The 22,695-nt window shown below is 26.6% G+C and overlaps 2 protein-coding genes across 2 annotated transcripts; both read right to left on the reverse strand.

The window, feature by feature from the left end:
• Nucleotides 1-1,696: 1,696 nt before the first annotated feature.
• On the reverse strand, nt 1,697-2,551 carry Phum_PHUM097040 (uncharacterized protein; the record flags this gene model as incomplete). The annotated part of the gene is made up of 4 exons (XM_002423879.1): nt 1,697-1,715; nt 2,119-2,258; nt 2,374-2,429; nt 2,515-2,551. 4 exons carry the CDS (start codon nt 2,549-2,551, stop codon nt 1,697-1,699), a joined length of 252 nt encoding a protein of 83 aa, XP_002423924.1.
• A 2,469-nt stretch (nt 2,552-5,020) lies between these two features.
• Nucleotides 5,021-22,077, reverse strand: Phum_PHUM097050 (Paired box protein Pax-6, putative; the record flags this gene model as incomplete). Its single annotated transcript, XM_002423880.1, has 9 exons — nt 5,021-5,109; nt 5,192-5,430; nt 5,533-5,708; nt 5,793-5,875; nt 6,379-6,564; nt 11,465-11,684; nt 21,021-21,171; nt 21,288-21,531; nt 21,936-22,077. The coding sequence occupies 9 exons, from the start codon at nt 22,075-22,077 to the stop codon at nt 5,021-5,023; spliced, it is 1,530 nt and encodes a 509-aa protein (XP_002423925.1).
• Between the last annotated feature and the right edge of the window lie 618 nt (nt 22,078-22,695).

The raw sequence follows: 22,695 nt of genomic DNA on the forward strand, positions 1-22,695 counted from the left end.
TTCGAATGAAATATGTACGTGTTTTACTTTTTATATTTATATATAAATATCCAAACCATAATTTTTTTTTTTTTTTTTTTTTTTTTCAATTGTTATTTATTGAAAATAATTATTTCTGAACTGAAATAATATATATTATTTGAATTGAAATGATTGGGGTTTTGAAATGAATCATTTCTTGTTTGTTTTTTATTTAATGAAAAGAAGAAAAATTTTTTTTTGTTATTATTGGTATAATTAATTGTCAACATAATTATGCTATTTTATTAATAAATTAGAACGCGTGGTAAAAAGCCATGAGTTTATAAATTACACTTCTGATATAAAATTCTATCATAAGATAAATAATTATAATATTTTGATATCGAATTGTAATGATTTATGATATTAATCGAATGTTAATCAACAAACAACAATAATGTAAATTTGTAATACTTTATCGAGTATCAACAATAGACACAATTTTACTTGTAAAAACTTTTAAAAATGACTTTTTTTTTTTTTTCAAATCAGGTAATAAACAATGAAAACTTTTTCCCATTGCATTGCTTTGTGATAAAATATAAAGTCATAACAAAGTTTTAAGATAATGTTATGAAAAAAACTTTGTTCGAATAAAAAAAAAACGAAAGGGATGCTCGACTATTTCATAACAGAGATTATAAATTTTTTTTTTTAAAAATATTATTTATGTACAGTTTAAAATGAATAATAATATTTAATTATCACATAGAGGAGGGGGGAAAAAAAAAGAGACATTTAATTAAATTCATAATGAAATTCTCATGAAAAAAAATCAATTCACAAAACGTTTATGATATGAATTATAATTAAGATAATCATGTGATTCGAATAAACATTGATATTTGTTTATTTAATAAATAAATTCTAAGAAGGGAAAAAAACCCAGACAAAAATGTTTAATCACACTCTAATCATTATTTAAAATAACTTTTTCGGTTTTTTTTATTTCGAATAAAATAATATTATTATTAATGTTAATGAAAATGTTTAAAAATTATATAAAAATATGTAAGTGAAAAATATAAAGAAAACAAACATAAAATAAAAACAAGACAAACTCACATGAAGGTTAATTAAATAAATGAAAACAAACTGATAATTAAAAACAAAATAATAATGATAATCACCTGTTATTAATAAAAACTCTTAACAAAAGAAAAATTACATTTTTTAAAAACGTTTAAATTTATTTTATTTACAATGGATGGGGGGGGGTGGTTTAATAAAAATCGCACAGTTAAAAAGTTTATAAAAGTTAAAACTAAAGAAAAAGTTTTAAAAAAAAAATGATAATAAACAGGTTTTTTAAAATAATTATAAATAATCATGTATTTACCTTGCCAATGGGCCACTCCTCTTTGCCCTCTGGCTCAAAATTTTTTCTACCACCGATGCATTTCCATTCCTGGCTGCTTCTAGCAGCTCCTGGTCTTTCCCCATATCCCATTTATTACGATAATATCACAAAATATCAAATTTAAATGCTATTATATACAAAAAAACGAATAAATAATTATTTTATTTACAGATTTCCCATTGATTACCCTCCGCCATTTCTAAAACACTGTGGATAACATAAGAATGAAAAACAACCCTAGAAATTCCCCGATACTGCCACACATTTTATCAATGCATTGACATAACCTAGCTTTATAAACAAGGTTACGCGTAGTTAACTCAATTCAACATAACTGAAATGAAAAAAAAAAAAAAAAAATGATGATTGATTGATAAAACAGGTTTTTCCTTTTTTTTTTTTTTTTTTTTAATGACTCGGTAAAATTTCTTTCTTTCTCTCTCTCTTTCTTTCTTTTTTTTTATTAATTTAAAAGTGATTTTTCAAAATTTATAAAAAATATTTTTTGAAATAAAATTAATTGTAAATTTTTTTTTTTTTAATTTATAAATTAATTCCTTACTTGCTTTATTTTAATTAAAATTTAATATTTTTTGTAGATTTGTTTTCTGTTGTTATCATTTTAAACACTTTTTATAACAAAAATATTCCTTTACTTATATTTGAATGTTTATATATTTGTGTTATATTTTTAATTTTTGTCTATGTTTAATTCCTTAAATTTAAGTTTTTAATACCTACCATCAACTATAACTTCATCAAATACCATTATTCTTTTACATAAATTATTAATTTCACTTAAAATTACTTGAAAAAGGTAGTTTTCAAAATAAATTACAAGTATGTCATCATTTTGTATTCGTTTTAATAAAAATGTCTTACTCGAATCAATTTTTTTTTATAAAGTGAAATAATTTTCTTGTTGGTATTTGAATGTCACAATTTTTTTTTAAAATTTCTTTAGTATAATGAAACAAAATCAATAAATTAACATGACAAATAACACATTTAAGTATAGTGATTATACTGTATTTTATATGTTTGCAGTCTGAAAAAGTAAAACTTAAAATACATGTATATAAACACATCCACTTAAAATTAGTTTTCGATAAGTACTAATCATCTTCACCAACCTGATATGACTGTTACTTTAAACAAGTTTGATTTCATTTATTTAATCGTTAATAATTATTAAAATGTTTATTTGACAAAAAGGAGCAACTTTTAATGCTCCATGTACATATTATCATTAATATTTTTTATTTCGAGTTAAAAACATTTCAGGTATGTAAACGATAAAAAAATTTAATATATATAAATAATTCGAATTCAGGTGAGTATAACAAAAATTTTTTTAAATTTCTGATTATATTGTGTATATTATTGTTTTTTTTCGATAAACATCATTGCCATTTTATTTTTGGGGGGAAATGTAAAAATGATCAAAAATAAAAACAAAAGAATTTAATCCTCATTTTTAAGTAAATTTATGTGTATTGTAAATGATTTTGGGGGAAAGAAAAACTAAATTTTTTCTTTTTAAATTTAAAATATACTTAAAGTGTATTGTTGGAAAAAATTACAAAAAAAAAAAAATTCAATTGATCAAATAGATGTAAGAAAAGGGGAAAATTATATATATATCGTCTTGTTGCCTCCCCTTTTTTGAAAAATTGAAAAATCCTTTTTGTCTTTTATATTGTTCTTTTGTTTTTTGTTTATTTTTTCCCTTTCTAACTATTAATGTTTTTTGAAAGTGTAAAAATTGTTGAATGTAATGATTTATCATTACAAAAAGGGAAGAAAAAAAATGGTTGGAAGTTCAGAAAGGGGAAAAGAGGGTGGAAATAAATAAAAAAAATTCAATTTATATTTTTTAATGATTTCATTTATTTTTGTACTACATTGAAAAAACTTCATATTTAAGTACTAAAACACAAAAAATACTTTTATAATTTTTTTTTTTTTTTTCGTTTTTTTTTAATTTTTTTTTTAAATTTTTTTTGTTTGTTTTTTTTTTTTTACATAACCTTAATATTTTCTTTTTTTTTTTTTTTGTTCTGTTTGCAATTAATTATGTAATCACAGTTACAACATTTAATTAAAAATATAAAAATTATTATTTATTTTCATAATAAACATTTATCGAGAGAGAAATTATTAAAGAAAATAAAAAGAAAAACTAAACCATTTTTTATTTTGCCAAAAAAGAAAAAAAAAACCGACATTTTTTCCCCACCCCTACCCATTCGGCTACCTTCTCGTGCGATTTTATCTCACTCTTACGGGAAAAATTTAAATTAAATTAACAGGAAACGGTTTCGCGCGTTTTCTCAAGGTGGTAAATAACAACGTTTCATTTGTGATTATTAAATTGTTTTTTTTTTTTTAAATTATTACTTAGTAGTGATTGTGATAAAAGAATTAACCCTTTTCAACCCTTAATTTTTATTGGTTCGTGAGAAAAAAAAAGAAGAGGAAATATTACACGGGTAAGTAATCAAATCGATTTTTTCTTTTTTGTTATTAACCTTATAAGTAGAGCATTTGTTAATGACGTCACACATTCACTGGATTTTGTTTTTTTAATTAAAAATTATTTCACGTGTCAGATATATAAAAATAAAAGTATCGTCATTGAAAAAAAGAAAAATGGCGGCGAATAAATAAATAAATAATAATAATAATAATAGTAATAATGATAAAAAAGGAAAAAAAAAAAAAAAAAATTACCGTGTAACACGTTACCAGAATAATATGACAGAAAACGAAGATAAATTACAAAGTGGGCGATATGCTCGGTCAGCCCTTAAATACCATTTTTACCCTCATCGCGTAAAAAAAAAAAAAAACCTTCCGTTTTTTTTTTCCTTTTTCATCCCTTTCCTTCCTTTTTTTTTCCTTTTTAATTTCCATTTCTATTACTATTGTCCGTCAACTATTTCCGCTTTTCGAAAAAGTTTTTTTTTTTTTTCTCCGTGTTTAAACTATTGAATTTGAAAAAAAGTAAGTAATGAAAAAAAAAAAAAATTTTTTTCCTTCTTCTTTCTTCTTCTTTTCCTCCATCTTCTTTTTTCTTTCCACTTTTTTTCTACGTTTATTCTTATTTTAAAATAATATCCGCACTGATCAAATCATAATTATTATTATTATTATTATTGAAAATAAAATATCGTATCGTGAATAATGAAGATACTTTGGTATTTTTATTTAAACTACGTGACTTTGTTTTGTTTTTATATTGCTACACTTTTATTATTATTATTATTACTATTAATTATTAATATTATTATTATTATTATCATTCGGTATAATGTCGTTCCTGATAATTTATATTTATGTATATATGAGAATTTTTTTTTTTTTGGCACAATTTATTTTTATAGCACTATGATGACGTAGGTATTCACTTCCGGTTAAAAAAAAAATTTCATTTCCGCTTACTTGAGTACCCTGTGACCGATAAATATATATATATATATATATATATTTTATTTTTAATAATGATTATATCCGTTGATGCGCAGCCATCGGAGATGGTGTCGAACAGTCCGTCGGATTGTTTGTTGTTGTCGCGTTTGTTGTTATTGCCGGGTTTTCCACTAATAACCTCGGTGGTGGAAACCCGAAAAGTTGAGATCACTGAATTCTAGGCCAATAATTTGACATTGAATCCGGTGTTTGACTCGGGATTTGAACGGGTACGCTAACTCCGGCTGATATAACGCCTGGGGAAAAAAGAAAAAAAATCGAATGAGTGCTTGGGAGATGAAGGGTGAGGGGAAAGATGGGGGGAAATGTTTTTCTTACCCGTTCCGGAAGGTCCGGTCGAACTCGAACCCACGGTTCCGTAACTCGAATGTGTATTGACTGAATTTTGATGTGCTGCTGCTGAATTACAAGCAGCAGAAACTGCAGCAGCTCTAGAATGATTATAAGTTGAGCTTAAACTGTGAAGCGGATCGTGAAACATGTAAGGATAACTGCTAGCAGCATCCCTTTGCTGCAAGCAACTACCGTTCATAGAACTTAAACTCGAAGTCATCGAACTGTAAACAACCACAACAACAACAAACAATTTTTTTTTTTTTGTTTTCTTCTGCTTTTTGAGTTAATAAAATTATTATTATTATTATTTTACTCACTTATACGATTCCGACATAGTTGCAATCGGTTGCGGTATGCTACCATACATTGAATTAAAACCTGTATTAAGTGGTAACCTACTAGATGGCGTAGGTGGGCTAACCACTGGTTCGACCGTCCTTCTTTGATTTCGTAATTTTTCTTCTCTTCTCCATTTAGCTCTCCTATTACTAAACCATACCTGAAACAAATACAATTTTTTTTTCTTATTCCTCTTGATCTTCTTCTTTTTCTTCTTAAAGCGAAATTTTTCAAAATACCGTACCTGTATTCTTGCTTCAGGAAGACCAATTTTTTCTGCCAACCTTTCTCTGGCAAATACATCCGGATAATGAGTTCTTTCGAATTCTAAAAATAAAACAAACAAAAAAATACGATTTTAAGTTAAAACGATTCGAAAAAAAAAAAATGATGAAACAAACGGACCAACAAACAAACAAACAAACAAACGATTTCGTTGTTTTTCTAATAATAAGTAAAAAAAAAACGTTTTATAAATTGTTTAATTTTACGTGAATGAAAAAATAAAAAAAAAAAAATTTTTTTGTTCTAGAAAAAATTTCCTTTTTTAAACAATTATTATTATTATCATTATCATTATTTTTATTAATATTATTATCGGGCACAAAAGATTTTTTTTTTTTAACCGTAATTATCAATTTAATAAAAATTAAAAATTTTTTTTTTGTTTAATTTTTAAAAACGGGAAAAATTATTAATAATAATAATTGTTCAGTAATTTAAAATAGTAAAAATAATAATAATGATGATGATAATTCATGGAATGATTTCTCAACAAAAAAAAAAACACGAGGGGGGAGGGAGTAATTTTTTTTTTTTTTTTTTATTACCTTTTTCTAAACTGTCGATTTGTTCGTTAGTAAATGACGTTCGATTACGTTGTAATTTTCTTTTGAGTCTTAATCTTAATTGTGAATCTTCATCTCCGGAAGATCCGTGTTCAGAATTTCCATCGGATGTATTTTCTCCATGATGAGAACCGAGATCACCTCCTCCTCCTCCTCCTGCTCCTGCTGCTGCGTGAAAAATAAAAAGAGAAAAAAAAAATATTTATATATATTTTTTTCAGAAATCATTCCATTTTTATTTTATTTTATTTATTTCCCTCTCACCCCTCCCCAGAAAAAAATGCCACGATTATCATTATTATTATGATTATTATTATTATTAGAAATAGTTATTATGACGACAATATCATCATTATTATTATTATTTTAAAATGTTTAAACGTTTGATGAAATCCTGGGAAAAAAATTCGTCCGGTAAAATCGAAGTTTTTTTTAGTTTACGAAATTTTCTAATTTACTATAAAATGTATTCAAATAGTATTGTGGGGGGTGATGGGAGGGATGAAAAAAGAAGGGGGTGAAATGGTTCTCCCCACGTAATTTAAATTTTATTACTAATTATTTGAATTAATAAATTTTTTAAATTTTAAAAATCTCTTTCTCTCTTTGATACGATTTTAACGCCCTCAGGTTCGCAAATCATATCGAAAACCTTTTATTATTATTATCATCATCATCATTATTATTATTACTTATTGAATTTTCAATTAAATGAAGTTAATAATAATAATACTAATACTTATAAATAACAAAAACATTCAATCACCGATAATTTATTATTAAACGCGATAATAAATTTGATTTAAAAAATAAAAAATTTTATGTTTGTTGTTTGTCGTTTGTCGTTTGTCGTTAGAAATTTTTTAACAACCGTAAATTAAAAAAAAAAAAATTTTAATAATTTCTGTTATTTTTAATTAATAATTACGCGAACGAAAGAGTAAGAAAAAAATAAATAAATAACTAATTACGTAATAATTATCACTCTCGAAAGATTTAAAAAAAAAAATAAATAAATAAATGAATGAATGAATGAATGAATGATTAGGAATGAATAAAATAAAAATTAATGGATTTATAAAAAAGAAAAGTAATAAAAAAAAAGTAATTAATAAATAATAATAATAATAATAATAATAATAATAATAATAATAATAATATTTAAATAAATTTGATTTAATTGCGAGTGTTGAAAATTTTGCAAGTAAATTTAACATTTAAAATCTTCTTAATAAAAAAAAAAAATTAAAAAAACTTAATTTTCAAGTCGAATTATTTTAAAATAAAGTTGTTAAACCTGTAAATTAAAGGCTCGTTAATTTCGTTTATGAAAAATAAATAAAAAATATGAATAACATAATGATAATGATGATTAATAAGGTTAAAAAAAAATAAAAAAGGAAGAAAGAAGGAAAAAAGCGCGATTAAAAGCGTGAAAAGTTTGTTGTTTGTTTGTGAAGAGTTTGTTCGTGAAGTGATTGTACCTTTTCGCGTTTGTTCGGATAAATAGGTACGATAGATATGATAGTATTCATTTAAACATGTTGAAAAGTTATAAAGGAAATAAAATTGGGAAAAATTGGGAAGAAAAAAAAAAAAAAGGGAATGATGACAATTGAATAAAGCCATATAACAAATTGCATAAGGAATAATCTAATTATATGTTATACCATATTTTTAACGAGCTTTGCTGTAGAATAAAATAAAATTATGTGTCCTGCATCGGTTCATTTAGTTTACGGGATTGGGGAGGAGAGGGAAGAAGGGGGAGAGAGGGAGGGAAGGGAGGAGGCATAAAGGGATCGGTAACGAGGGACACACTGGGAGAAAAGTCTTTAGTATTAGTAGTGGTAGTGGTAGTGGGTAATAGCTCCAGGGGGTCTTTATAATAAAATTCAATAAAATTTTTTTTGTTCTTTGATTGTTTCGGGTTGGATTGTTTTCCCTGTTGTGAAAATTTGAAAATTTTCTTTTCCCGTTTTTACGATTGTAACGATTTTCCAGCGATACGTTTTTTTTTTCCTCCATAATTTTAAACGATATTAAATAAATCGGTTGTTTCATTATTTTATTGTTGTTTTTTTGGATAGGAATAAAATGAAAATGAAATTATTTTTATAATGTTGGCACGATTGTTAATGACTATTTTTTTATTTTTTTTCCTTTTATCTGGAGAAAAAGGAAAAGGAAGGAAAAGGAAAAAAAAAGGAAAACAACCGAAAATTTAATATCTTGATTCATTTCACCAAGTATTTGTTGCCGCTGGAAAACTCATTTTCTCTCCTCTTCTCTTTTCTTTTCTTTTCTTTTTTTTTATTTCTTATTTTTCCTCTTTTTAATTTGTTTTCCTTTTTTTCTTCCTTTTTTCTTCCTTTTTTTTGTTTTCATTCGCGTTTTGTTTCATTACGTTTCGTTGAAATCTTCTTTTATTACTTTCTACTTGGATGAATTTTATTGTATCTTCATTTTAACCCCGATCTACCACCACCCCCACCCCCATCTCCTCAAATTTTTATCGTATTTTCCTTTTTTTCCTTTTTTGTGTTATAAAAACCTGTACGCTTCCTCCCTCCCACTCTCCCTCCCTTTCCTCAAACATAAAAAATTATTTTTTTATTTTACACCCCTAAAATTATTTATTATCGAAATTATAATTTTACACCCTTTTCTCTCTCTCTCTCCCCCTTTCGCAAAAACATCGTTCGAAATAAATAAAAACGAACGGATTATTATTATTATTACGTTTGTTAATTTTTAAAACGAAAAAGTCACATCGACTTTGTTAAATTTTAAAACGGTATAAATATAAAACGATGATTTGTTAATTAAATGAAAAAGTTTATATAAAAAATTTTAAGTTATATTGAAGAGGGTGGGGGGTGAAGGGAGGGTGGTGGAAAATGATTTTTCCCTTTTATTTTTAAATCTTTTGATTTACCCTTTTAGTTTTTCTCCCTTTCTCTCTCTCTCTCTCTTTTCATTTCTTTTTATCTTAATCGTCTAACATTATACATATATATATTTAGTACGACAAATGTATATATTTTATTTATCTTTTAAACGTTTTTTTTTTATTTACACGACGACGACGACGACGATGACGACATTTTGTTTTTTTTGCAAATTGACGAAACGATATTAAAAATAAAAAGGAGGATTTGATTTATTATTATTATTATTATTTTAAAAAATTGTTTAATCGCGATTTGATTATTTTGTTGTCGTTATAAATTTACGATTTGTTTAAAAAAAATAAAAATTATTATTAAGAACTTATTTAAATAGTTTTAACCCGTTTGTGACATTGCTTGTATTGTTTGTTTGTTTGTGTTTGTACGCATACATATAAGATTCGTTTGTTACGTCGCGAAACGATATGAGAAAAGAAAATTTTTTTTGTTTATGGAAAATTTTTCCCCGTAATTCGCAAAAAAAAATAAATAAATAAATAAAATAGTAAATAATAAATTTAAGAGTTTAGTTATTATTATTATCATTATTATTATTATTATTATTATTATCGAATCGTAAATAAATAAAAATTTAAAATCGATCGATTTGTTATGAAAAAAAAATTTTTTTTATAGTCGATTGTCGAATGCGTTTAAAAAATGATTTTCCATTTTTTTTTTTTTTTTTTAAATTATTTTCATATTTTTCACGCGTTGAAGATTTTATCGATCAAAAAAAGAAAAAAAAAGTATAAGGGATGAAAATAATATTTCATTTTTTATATATATTTCCACCTTTTAAAATATAGGGGATGAAAGTAGATGTTTGGCGTTCGCCAAGTGTTATTATTCCTCGTTGATCGCCGCCGAGGAATAGAAGAAGAAGAAGAATTTTATAAAAAACTTCTTATTCCTTTTATTGTGAACGGAAGACTCCGGAATTTCACCCTTATAGTTGGTATATCGCACCCTCTGCCTCTGTTTGGTCCATCTCTGAATTCTTCCGCTTCCGTACACACCCTCAGTTACACCCCTTCCATTCTTCTACTACCCTTTGTTTAGGGAACAACCCTTGCTATGGATTGTTTGGGGGCTGTGTTGAATTGCGTCAGACGTACAAACAAAAAAAAAAATTTTTTTTCTATCTTTCTTTTTTTCTTTTTTTTTCCATTCCTTCCTTTCTTTCTTTCCTTTCCTTTCCTTTCCTTTTTTTTCATTTTCAATTTTTTTTTCTTTTTATTCTTTCTTTTACTTTCTCTCTCTCTCTTTCTCTTTTTTTGTAAATATATAAAAAACATGTTGTGCCACCCTTAAAACTCTGGTTTTTCATTCCTTTTTACGTTTCAATAATGAATGAAAACACGTTTGTAAACATTTGAAAATTTAAATCTTTAGTTTTTTGTTTAAAAAAAAAATATAAACGATTCCGTCTTCTGCTTTTATTATTATTATTATTAAAAAAACTTTCAAACTCATTTTTTTTCAGTCGGAATTATTTGCATGTTTTAATCGAGTCGCGAAAAATTTTTTTAAAATGGCGTACGACGGGTGATTAATTTTTTATTTTAATTTTACTCAATTTCGTAACAAACAACAACAAACAATTGTCTTCAAATAAAAATAATAATAATAATAATAATAATAATAATAATAATAATAATAATAATAATAATAATAATAAATTTCCTATAGTTTTAAACATAAACAAACAAACAAACAAACGGGGAAAAAATTTTTTTATTTTTTTTTAATCAATATTTTTATACTTTGCGGATTAAAAATTTTTTAGCGGTAATTAATTAAATATTTACCCCGATCGTTAAATATAATTATTACTTACAAAAAAAACAAACGAACAAACAAACAAATCGAACCGTCGACGTTTGTATTTGTTTTTTTTAAACCGGAAATAATAGTTAAATATGTATACATATATTTGTTCGCGAATGTGTTTTTATTTCTCTAATTTTGTAAAAAAAAAAAAAAAAAGAAAATAAATAAATTCGATTGACTTTTTGTTTGCTTGTTTGTTAAAACAACAATGACAAACAAAAATATTATTTATATAATAACATCGCGAATAAATTTATACATAAAAAATATGTAATTATTTTTACCTCTTTTTTGTAAATCATCTCTTGACATTTGTCCGGGTAACGTCGTCGTAGGATTAGGTGGTAATGTCAAATGTGTTGTAGGAGGTGTACCCGGGTACCAAGCCCAACCTGGTGCTTGACCGTTAAACATTCGTAATTTATCATAAACGGATTCATTTTGAGCCGATGATTGCTCCTTTTGTGCAGCTAAATTTCTTAAAACACGATTTATGGAAGACACCTAAAAAGAAAAATAAAATAAATAAAATTATTAATAAATAAAATAAAAATTCTCCGAAATGATATTAATAACAATAGTAAAAGGATTGTTTTTTTTTTTTTATTTTGCGGGGGAAAATTGTTATATTTCCTTTTTTTTTTTTTTTTTTAGAGATTTTTATCGCATTTGCGCAGTTGAATTGATCGATCGTGTAAAAACCTAAATCAAAGGAAAACCAAAAGAAAATTTATGATTTACATTTTCTAATAATAATTTCTTTTGTTTGTTTCTAAATAAATATTATCGTTAATAATCAAATTATATACAATCATCATCATCATCATCGTTTTACGTATTCGTGATCGGTGGGGGGAGGGGATAAGGAGAAGGAGGTAAACGAGAGAGAGAGAAAACATGAGTGGAAATAATAAATTTTTATTTATTTATTTATTTTTCAACCGGATTTTCTTCTTCTTTTACTCGTTTTCATAAAAAATTAATAATAATAATAATAATAATTTTAATTTAAAATGTCAAACGTAAATATATTCATAAGTAAATAATAATAATGATGATGATGATAAGGAGTAGATAAAGATGAGAGAAAAGAAGAAATTTTTTTTTTATGCGTGTGTTAAATTTTTTAAACTTGTCGTCGTGATGGTGGTGGCGGTAATAATAATAATAATAATGAGGGCAACAACAGCAACAAAATGTTTTTATGTTTTGTTTTCTTACGAAAGATTTACTAAAATCCGTACATCCGGTTATTAAAATCAATAAAAGATGAAAAAGAAAAAAAGTCGCCAGTTGTAATGATAAAGTCTAGCCAAGTTAACGCTTCGGTCTCCGTTAATAATATTTTTTATAGCAAAAAAGAAAAAAAGGAAATGAACCGTCACGTGATAATGATAATAAATGCTAAAAACGTTTGACATAATTAATATTTTTTTTGTTTCACTCCGATAATGATGATTACGATGAATAAAAGTTATGAAAAAAAAAAAAAAGATGAGTGAAAATAACAAATGTAATCAAGTGTTATCGATCATCACGTTATCAACTTTTTCTAGTACCACGTTTATTTGTCTTTGTATAGTTTTTTTATTTTATTTAAATATTTAAATCAGTGCAAACTTTACACAATTCGAACGAGTTAACTAAACGAACGCAAATTTTATTTTATGTCAACGATAGAAAATTTTTTTTTCCCCATTTTTGCTACGGAGAATCAAAAATTTAAATTTTTAACGGTTTTTTTTCTCTGTCTCGCATACGACTCTATTTGATACCTTTCGAATATATAAACAAAAGATTTCTCCAGTTAAAGTTTTTCCAGTTAATGTTTACTATAATGGAAAAAAATTTATTAAAATCTGGAGAATTTATAAAAAAAAAAAGATTAAAGTTAAAACGAAATAAATATTAGAAAAAAAAGTAATCGGGTTTTTTTATTTTTTATCTTGACGATTTTTATTCTCCAGGTGATACGAAATGGATTTTTTTTTATCACCAAACGCGCGGCATATTCAAACAAAGGATAAAAAAGGAAAAATGGAGCCAAAGGATTTTTTTTTTTGGGGGGGATTTATTTCTCGCATTCCGTATCTACTTTAAACGTCAAAATTCTCCCTTCAGGACGTTCCATGTTTCTTTTAAAAGAGGATTTCTTAATGTCGTTTTTCTTATATATATAAAAAATTTTTTTACTTTTTACGGTAGCATACAAAAAAATTATCACGGATTTTTTGTTTGTTGTTTGTTTGTTTATTTGTCACCTCCTTATTTTTTTTTTAACTTATAGCTTCTGGTATTTAAAAAATTAAAACCTTCGTTGACGCCACGTTCGTTCGTTTTTTTATTTTAAATCGAATAAAACTATCATTTCCGGTACTGCCACCGTTAAAAAAAAAAATGTTGGCATACCTGACAAAAATATATTTAAAAAAAAAAAAACCTAAAATTATTTTTACTTAATCTTAATAACCCCGAAATTTAATTTTTATCTCTCTCTCATAATAACAATTCAAAGAGGGGGGATCCCCTTAAATTTGGTTTATGGATTACCAAATATAATGGCATCGATAACAATAACAAAATATAATAATAATAATAATAAATTTTTAATATAATTTTTTTTTATTTCGGGGGATAACTCCATTTTTAAAAAGATACAATGGGAATTTTTATATTATGTGGAATACCGAACACACACACCAACCACTTAACGAATCCCACCACTACCACTACCACCACCACTACCACTATCACCACCAATTTTAAAAAATCTTTTCGTATGAACCGACATCAAATAAAAAATTCAAATCGAAGGTGACAGGTATATGGGGATTTGATGGTGTAAGAAAGGAGGAGAAAATAACAAAAGGCTAAGAAGGTATATATATAACGTACGAATTTATTATTATTATTATTATTACCCGAAGATTGTTATTGTTGTTGTTGACGACTCTTCTTCTCCATCCATCCATTTTTTTTTTTTTTTTTTTTTACCTTTCGTGGAAAAATAGAAGAGTCACCACAAATTATTAATCAGAGATGTGATACGAGATATACCAAAAAGAAAAAAAAAAGAGGGTAAAAATATTATTATTATTATTATTATTATTATTATTACGAAATGATTTTAAAAAATAAAATGGCGGCGGTTAATAACAAAAAAAACATTTGAGTTATGTAACCGGATTGAACGTTTCTACCGATGAGAATTTTTTTTTTTTTACCTTTTAAATTATTTAGAAGAAAATTTTTTTTTCTTCTGCTTTATTATTATTATTATTATTATTATTATTATTATTAATATTATTATTATTATTATTAGAAAAAAAAATTTATATTGAATCCGCTCCTGTTAAAAAAAAAATTGAAGAAAATATATGTATTTGAACATTATAAAAAAACGTGTCGGTTAATTTTCTTTCTAGAATTTTCAAAATAATAATAATAATATTTTTTATATAAAAATTAAATAAACCGTAAAATTATTTTAATGATAATAATAATAATAATTTAATGGATTTCAAATATTTATTTATATATATATCGAGTTAAATGATTAATGAGAAATGAGAAAAAGTTTTTCCGTTTTTTTCCCTCCTCGTTTTTTTTTTTTTTGAAACGAAAGGTTAAAGTAAAAAGAAAAAAAAGATTTTCGAGAAAAGGTTGAATTTACCCTTGGTTCCCATCATTCGGTAAAAGAATTTTGTGTATACTTTAAAACCTTTGCTGAAAAAGGAAACAACGTGACCGGAACTTTAACCTTTTTTATTTATTTTTTAATAATAATGATAAAATAAATTTTTTTTAAAATGAAAATTACGTTAAAAAGTTTTCCATTTTTTTTAAAATTTAATACTTGATTTAATAACGATTATTATTATTATTATTATTATTATTATTATTATTATTATTATTATTAATTTTTTTTAGTAACGGCTTCGTGACGTAAAAAAAACGTTAGTTTTAACTTTTACTAAATTTATATTTAAAAAAGATAAACGTTTCCAGTACGCGTAAATTTAAATTCCAGAACTTAAAAAAAAAAAATTTCTAAAAAGAGAGAGAAAGAGAGAGAGAGAGAGAGAGATTGTATCCTCTTCGAAATCCTTTTTGTGTTTTGGAAAATAAAACAAAAAAAAATTTTCTCAATGAAAAAAAATAAAACGTTATCGTTTTTTTTTCATACCCAAATTTCGTACCTTAACAAACATATACGTCATCATTATCAAAACCTTTATCAAAAAAATCGATAAAATTATTTTTTACGTCCGGCACAACGTAATTTTCTTGTTTACGTCATCGTTTAAATTTCCCCCCAAAAAGAAAAATCAATAAAAAGGTTTTTGTAAAAACGTTTTAACCTATTACCCAAAGAAAACATAAAAACCGCTGTTTGTTTGAAGAATTTACCATAAAACACACACACACACACAATAGCCTTATTCAATTCCCGGTTTTTATTATCATTATTATTATTTATAATAATAATAATAATAATATTATGTATAATTGAATTTTTAAAATAAAAAATGAAAAAAAAAGGAAAATTTTTTTTTTTTATGAATCGTTAGAAGAATTTGAATTTAATTGTAAATTATTAATAAAGTAGGGTTTTTTTATAAAAAAAAATTTTTAAATAAATACGTATAGGAGGTGGAATAACGATGGGCACACACGGACCCGATGTGAAAAAAAAAGAATACAATTTAAAAATAAGAAGACTTATTATGCATGGATATTTTTGATGAGTTAAAACATTTTTTTTAAGGTGCCAATAACTGGTTAATGCATGAGCGAACGTTGATTTTGAATAGGATCATTTAACCATGTGAGCCATTGAAAATCGGTCAAATGTGAAATAGGCAAGGGTGCATACGTAAGTGCGTGTGTGTGTGTGTGCGTGCGTGTGTGCGTGTTTATGCGCGCCCTGCATAACTACGTATAAAAAATATCTGCTAATTTACAAAAGGAAAAAAAAAATCAACCCCCTCGACGAAAATGCATTTTTTTTTTTTAATCCTTTCGAGAAAAAAAAAAAAAATTCGAATCCGTTCGGACATTTTTTTTTTTCGAACGTCATTGTTGTGTTTGATCATTGGTCAGATTAAAAAAAAGGGAGGGGGAGAGGTCCCTTAAGATGATACATTTATTAATTAATGATATGTTGAGAGAGAGAGAAAGGAACACCTGCTTGTACGTCACGAAATTTTTTTTTTTTTTCAACGTTCGTTTTGTAAAATTAAAAAAACCCTCCCACGCTGTGCCCCCCGCGAAAAAAAAATTCTTTTATACAATTGATTACGTATGCGGTGAAAGTTGTAATTTAAAAAAAAAAAAAATGGCTTCTGGAGTTAAAAAAAAAAAAGGAAAAATATTAGTAGAATAGAATTTTCTGTAGCAGATGTGTTAGGGTCGATTACCGTGGAAGAGCTCCCCTAACGATGAGCAGTACGGGGGAACTTTCGCTTCACTGCGCAGGCATTTTACTCCCCCATCTCTACAGCAGGATGCTGTAGAGGTATTCTCACAAAAATGGCGACTAATGGATCAATTTATAGAAATTTCATTGTTTAAACATATTATAATAGCCTTCGAATACACATATATATATTTTTTTTTCTATTCTCTCTCTCTCTCTCTATCTCCCCTCTCTTACTATCTATCTATCTATCTCTCTTTTCGATGGGAGGCCTTTTTTTTAAATTTAATAATTTTCACTGATTCCACGATAAATTTAAAAAAAAAATTTTCCATGCCTTTTTATATCGAGAAAAAAATTTTTTTTTTTATTTTTTTCCAGACTGCGGAAAATTTTATTTATTTAAAATAATAATAATAATAATAATGATAATGATAATGATGATAATACAATAAAAATAAAAAAAAAATTTTTAATAACTTTAATAAGTTAAAAAAGTTTGTTTTCGATTAATAATTATTTCAATTAAAATTTTTTCATGCCTAGATAAACTTATATTTATTAATCGATTATTAATTAATAAACTTTATTTAAATTTTTTTTTAATAGGTGAGTAATAATAATAATAATAAATAATAATTAATAATTATTAATACTTATTATTATTAATAATAGAATTTTTCCTAAGGTTTTGTTTTATTATACGTAAAAAAAAAAGACTTTTAACGTTTTTAAATTTTTTCGCTACGTCATTAATTAAACTTTCTCTCTCTCTCTCTCTTTTTCGTGTTTTTGTGAGCTTGTATTTATCCATCTCTCTCTCTCTTTCGCTTTATGTAAATAACGTAAATGATATTTAAATTTGTGAAAGGTAACCGAGTCATTGATGCTTCCATAATCGATTAAGCAAACCGTGGGAGGGGGGCGCGCGCAGTGGCGAGATTAGGAAAGGGGGATGGGTGGGGGGAAGGAAGGGGGTCTTAGAATAAAATAAATTGGTTTTGAATAATAAGTTTTTGTGGCGATAGGATGAGAGAGAGAGAGAGAACAGGGACACAACGGGAACGATTTTTTTTGTATCTCGCGGGGAGGTGGTGGTTTTTCGGGATACGAGGAAACAAAACGTGGCGGTCGGTGGGAGGTATTCAAATCAGCAGGGGGGGAGGGTATAATGTAATCGATAATGAAAAACCCGAATTCACCGAATCCATATATATATAATATTCTTTCTTGTTTTATATTTGTTCATCCAGAATTTTAATTGCGGAATATTTGTGAACGTTATTTTAAATTTGGGAATATAAAAAAAGGAGGGTGTTGGAGAGGGAGGAGAGCGGGATACGGGGGAATGAATGGGAAGAAGGGAAATAATACGTACAGTCACACGGAACAATATTTAAATTTAAAAAAAAAAATTACACGTTTTTAACACAAAAAAGAATAAGGGGAAAGAGAGAGCGAGACTTAGATATATTTTCCGGGTAGCAAAAAAAATGATTCGTAGCAAATTTAACGAACGTTTAAACTCTTTAACCATAGCAAAAAAAATTTAAAAAAATTTTATTTAAACTAAAGACAAAAAACAAAAAAATAGGAAAATTCGTGAATATTCTTTCTTCTTTCGATTTTTCTAAAAATTTCATCATTATCATTATCATTTACGCGCGTAATTTTTTTTTTTTTTTTAATTAATAAATCCGTTTGTAATAATAATAATAATAATAATAATAATAATAATAATAGACGAACGGACGAACAAACATTTAGACAAATTTAAATTAAAAAAAACGTTTTTATTAAGTAATACGTAACCGAAAATAACATTAATCAAAAATTTTCACCCTTAAAACATAGTAACAATAATGATAATGATGATGATGATGATGATGATGATCCCTCAAGAGTGTTAAAAAAAAAAAAAGGCACGTTTTTGAAATAGTATAAAATGATTTATTACTTGAATAATAACAAAGAGTTACAACATGATATTGCAAGTAATTTAATGTTTTACACGCCCGAAAACGTTTAATCAATTGGAAAAAAGTTGTGATGAAATTTCATTGCACTCGAAGAATGGCCAAAAGTTTCTTATTATATGAAAATATTAAAAGAGGGTTGGAGGAAGAAGGGTGTGGTGAAAAATGGGAAGAGCGGTGAGAGGAAGAGGAAAAAAAAAAAGGAATTCAAGAGTTAAAACATTTAATGTAATGCTAATGAACCCGATACTATGTGTGTGTGTTTAAAAAAAAAAAACTTTGGGAAAGGTTACATTGTAAATTATGTAACTTACACGAAACGTTTTCTTTCTTTCTTTTTTTTCCAGCGAATAATTTTGCACCCTTCGTGGAATAAAATTATACGAAAAACTCTCTCTCTCTCTCTCTCTCTCTCTCTCTCACATCACCTGGTTTTTAAACGAAACTCAAAAAAAAAAATAAAAATTTTTTTCGTTATTTCTCATCCATTTTGTTTTTTTTAAACAAACAAACATTAATAGGTCAACTTGAGAATCAATTTATTTGACCAAAGACTTTTTTTTTTCATCCATTTTTACCACCACCACCCTCTCACTCACTCACTCTCTCTCTCTCACTCTCTCTGGAGACCATTATCTTTGATTCTTCTTTTCCACTTTTACTTATTTTTCTTTTTGTTTTCATTTTATTCTTTCCTTCCCATCCATTATATGCTCCAGTAGTTTTTATTTATTTATTTATTTATTTTTTCTTTCTCCAGCATCCCTACCGATTTAACATTACATCCTCTCTCTATCTCTATCTCTCTCTCTTTCTCTCTTACATTCGTGTACGTGAAAATTTTTTTTCATTGATTTTTCTTCTTTTTTTTTTATCGAAAAAACACGATTAAAAAAATAATTTTTTCGTCATTCATTTTCCCGTTTTAATAATAATAATAATTTCCGGTTTTATTTAGTTATTAAAACGAGAGAGAGAGAGAGTTTATTTTTTTATAAATAAATAAATTATTTATTTAACCGATTCGAAAGTGATTATTAACGAACGAAAAAGCAAAATGGCGCGAGTTTTTTTTTAACGTACTCATACTCGTATTCTGTTAGAATAAATTGTCGAAGGGGGAGGAGGAAGGTAGGAAGAGGGGGAGGGAAGGAGCTAGCGTAGGTTGTATGTGTCAAAGGTTTTTTTTTTTCCTTTGATTTTTATTATAAAATTTATAATAAAAAAATAAATTGGAAAAAAAATTTTCTTTTTTTTTACCACCGGTTTTGTTTTAATTAAATCGATTTCGTTTTGGACATTAAAAAGGAATGAGTGAAAGAGAGAGAGAGAGAGAGAGGGAAAGAGACAGAAAGAATGAGATAAAAAAAGTGGGAAAAAGGAAAAAACTTATATTAAAAGGAAAAAAAGGAAAAAATGAAATTGCAATGACAAAAATTTTTTTTTCGCCCTTTGATACGTTAAAAGAGAAACTATGCACATTTTTAATAATAATGATATTAATAGTAATAATAATAATATTTAACATCATCATCATTATAATCATCATCATCATCGTGAAAAAGGATATAAAATTGACGAAACCTTTTACATAATTCATTCCAACTTCATTTCGATAACCTTCAAAAAACCTTTGACACAATTTTTTTTTTTTTCCTTTTTCCTTTTTGCAAAATTTTCGAGACAATAAAAAAAAGATGATGATGATGATGATGTTGATGACGTCAAAAGGTTATAATAAAATCTTTAACTATTTAAAAAAAATTCGATATAAATGATAGGAAAAATGATGATTTTTCACATGGCATTGTTTGATTTTCAAGTGTATTCATTCATACAGATGTTCAAGTATTTCTTTTTTATTATTATTATTATTATACTAAGGAGAATCGTATTGAACAAAATCCATTTTCTTTGATAATTTTTCTTACATATTTTTAAAAAAAAAAAAGGTAATACGTACACACGCACGCACTCACGCACTCACAACAGTACAAAATAAGAAAATTTTTAAGAAGAATCAATAAAAAAAAAAAGTCTTAATGCTATTATATACGTAAAAGAGGTTAAGTATACAATTTCCATTCGAATGATTTTTTGAAAATTAAACTTTAATCAAAAATAAGATTATACATTATGAAACATCTGTCCCAAAAAGTGCAGCACACACACTCACACATACGTAAAAGTGTGTACGTTTTCCCTCTCTCTCTCTCTCTCTCTCTCTCTCTCTCTCTCATTTAAAGTTCCCTTTATTTGTTATTTGAAAATTTTTTTTTTTTTTCGCAACAACAATAATCATCGTAACAATTAAATATATTTCTTTCTTCCTTTTTTTTTTATATATCGTTGGGAGGGGAGTGGAGGGTGGGGTAGGAGGACGATGGTAGTCGTAATAGGGAAAAATTAATCAATTAATTAAAAATAAGAGAAAATATTACTTACACTTGGAATGTTGTCGTTTGTACAAACACCCTCCGATAGTAAACGATCTCGTATTTCCCATGCAAATATCGATGGGCATTCACGTTTGTAATCAGCTATTTTTGAAACTACAGGTGTTGTCGCGACTCTTGGTTTAGAACCACCAATGGCTCTAGGTTTGATAGAACCCGTTTCGTAGTATCTAAATTATAAATTTAAAAAAATTTAAAAAATTATTTCTTGTCCGAAGTGATTTCCATTTGGCGAAGAATCGATTTCCGGTATTACCTCCCCAATATTTTCGATACGCATCCATTGGATACTTGTAATATTCTCGATATGTCGCATGGTCTTGCACCGGAATGTGCGAGTTCGACAATTTTTTGCCTTGTGCTGTCTGGTAAAGGCCTACCGTTGACGTAAACGCCACCCAATTGGTTGATACCGCTGTGTCCGGCAGCACTGCACCCGAATATTGTCGAAGTGTGTGCCAAAGTTGCTGCGGACGTGCTCGTGCAATGAAGGGAATCATCTGCAAACAAACAAACAAAAAAAGAGTTAAATGGGTACAAAAAACTTTGGTACGAATGGTTGTAGTCATCGTCGTCATCTACGTCACCGTCACCGCCATTCCTATCTAGTACTACTAATGCAATTTAAGATGTAAGCGAGTGGAATCAACCCTTATGAAAAACAAAAACGAATCACATTTTTACCTTACAAGACAAAAAATAAAAAGAAATCGTTGTTAAATCCTTTTTTTTTTACGGGGCACGCCCGCGCTTTTTGTTAGGGGTGCGTTTGTGCGTGTACGTGTGCGTGCGTGTATGTGTGTGTGTCTGTCTCGCCTACCTCGGGCAAAAGATAAACTGGAAGTTAAGTATGGTTAACATGGGTAAACGTTTTTTTTTTAACGTTTCTAAGAGATGCACGCACGTTTTCGGCGCCGCAAAGGGGTTTCCATGTCAACAAACACGGGAACGACTAAAGTGAAGAAGAGAGAGCTTGGCATGTTATCCAGTATAAAATTTCTACTGGAAATTTCACCTTTTTTTGGTTTATTTCCTTTTATTGTCATGGAATCAATTCCAGAATTACAAAAAAAAAAAAAAATTTAACGCCTTAATTGGGTTTTTTTATTCTCCAGTATATAAAAAAAAAAAATTGATTGATTTTGTTTGTTCGTTTGTTTGTATACTGTGTTAAGGGATAAATAATTTCATTATTATCATTATTATTATTATTATTAATTATGTTCTTCCGGTTAAATTATCAATAAGACAATAAAAACTTCCAGAAAAAATTTTTTTTTAACAGTCTAAAAACTTTTTTCCGCCTTTGTCTCTTTGTCTCTCTCTCTCTCTTTTTCTCTCGTTCTCTGTCTTCTACGTCCTCTTTCTCTCTCTCTTGCTCTGTTTCGTTGAATTTTCCTTTTTATCTTTTTTATTATAATTTTATATTTTTCTCTTGACAATTTTTTTCTCGGGTAAAATATAAGGTCAGAGATTGTAAATTTACAAAAGTGAGTGACCTTGAAGTCAATATTTGTTCAGTGTTCAGAAAATCTCGGGGAAAACGGTTAGGGATTTCTTTTTTTTTTTTTTTGAGAAAATTTTATCGACGAAATGAAAAAAAAAAGTGAAAAATCTTTTAAAAATTTTCCATCAAAAATGGATTTTGTTAATTTTAGATTAAA

The sequence above is a fragment of the Pediculus humanus genome, genomic scaffold (assembly GCF_000006295.1).
Source record: "Pediculus humanus corporis 1103172107447 genomic scaffold, whole genome shotgun sequence".
Lineage (NCBI taxonomy): Eukaryota > Metazoa > Arthropoda > Insecta > Psocodea > Pediculidae > Pediculus > Pediculus humanus.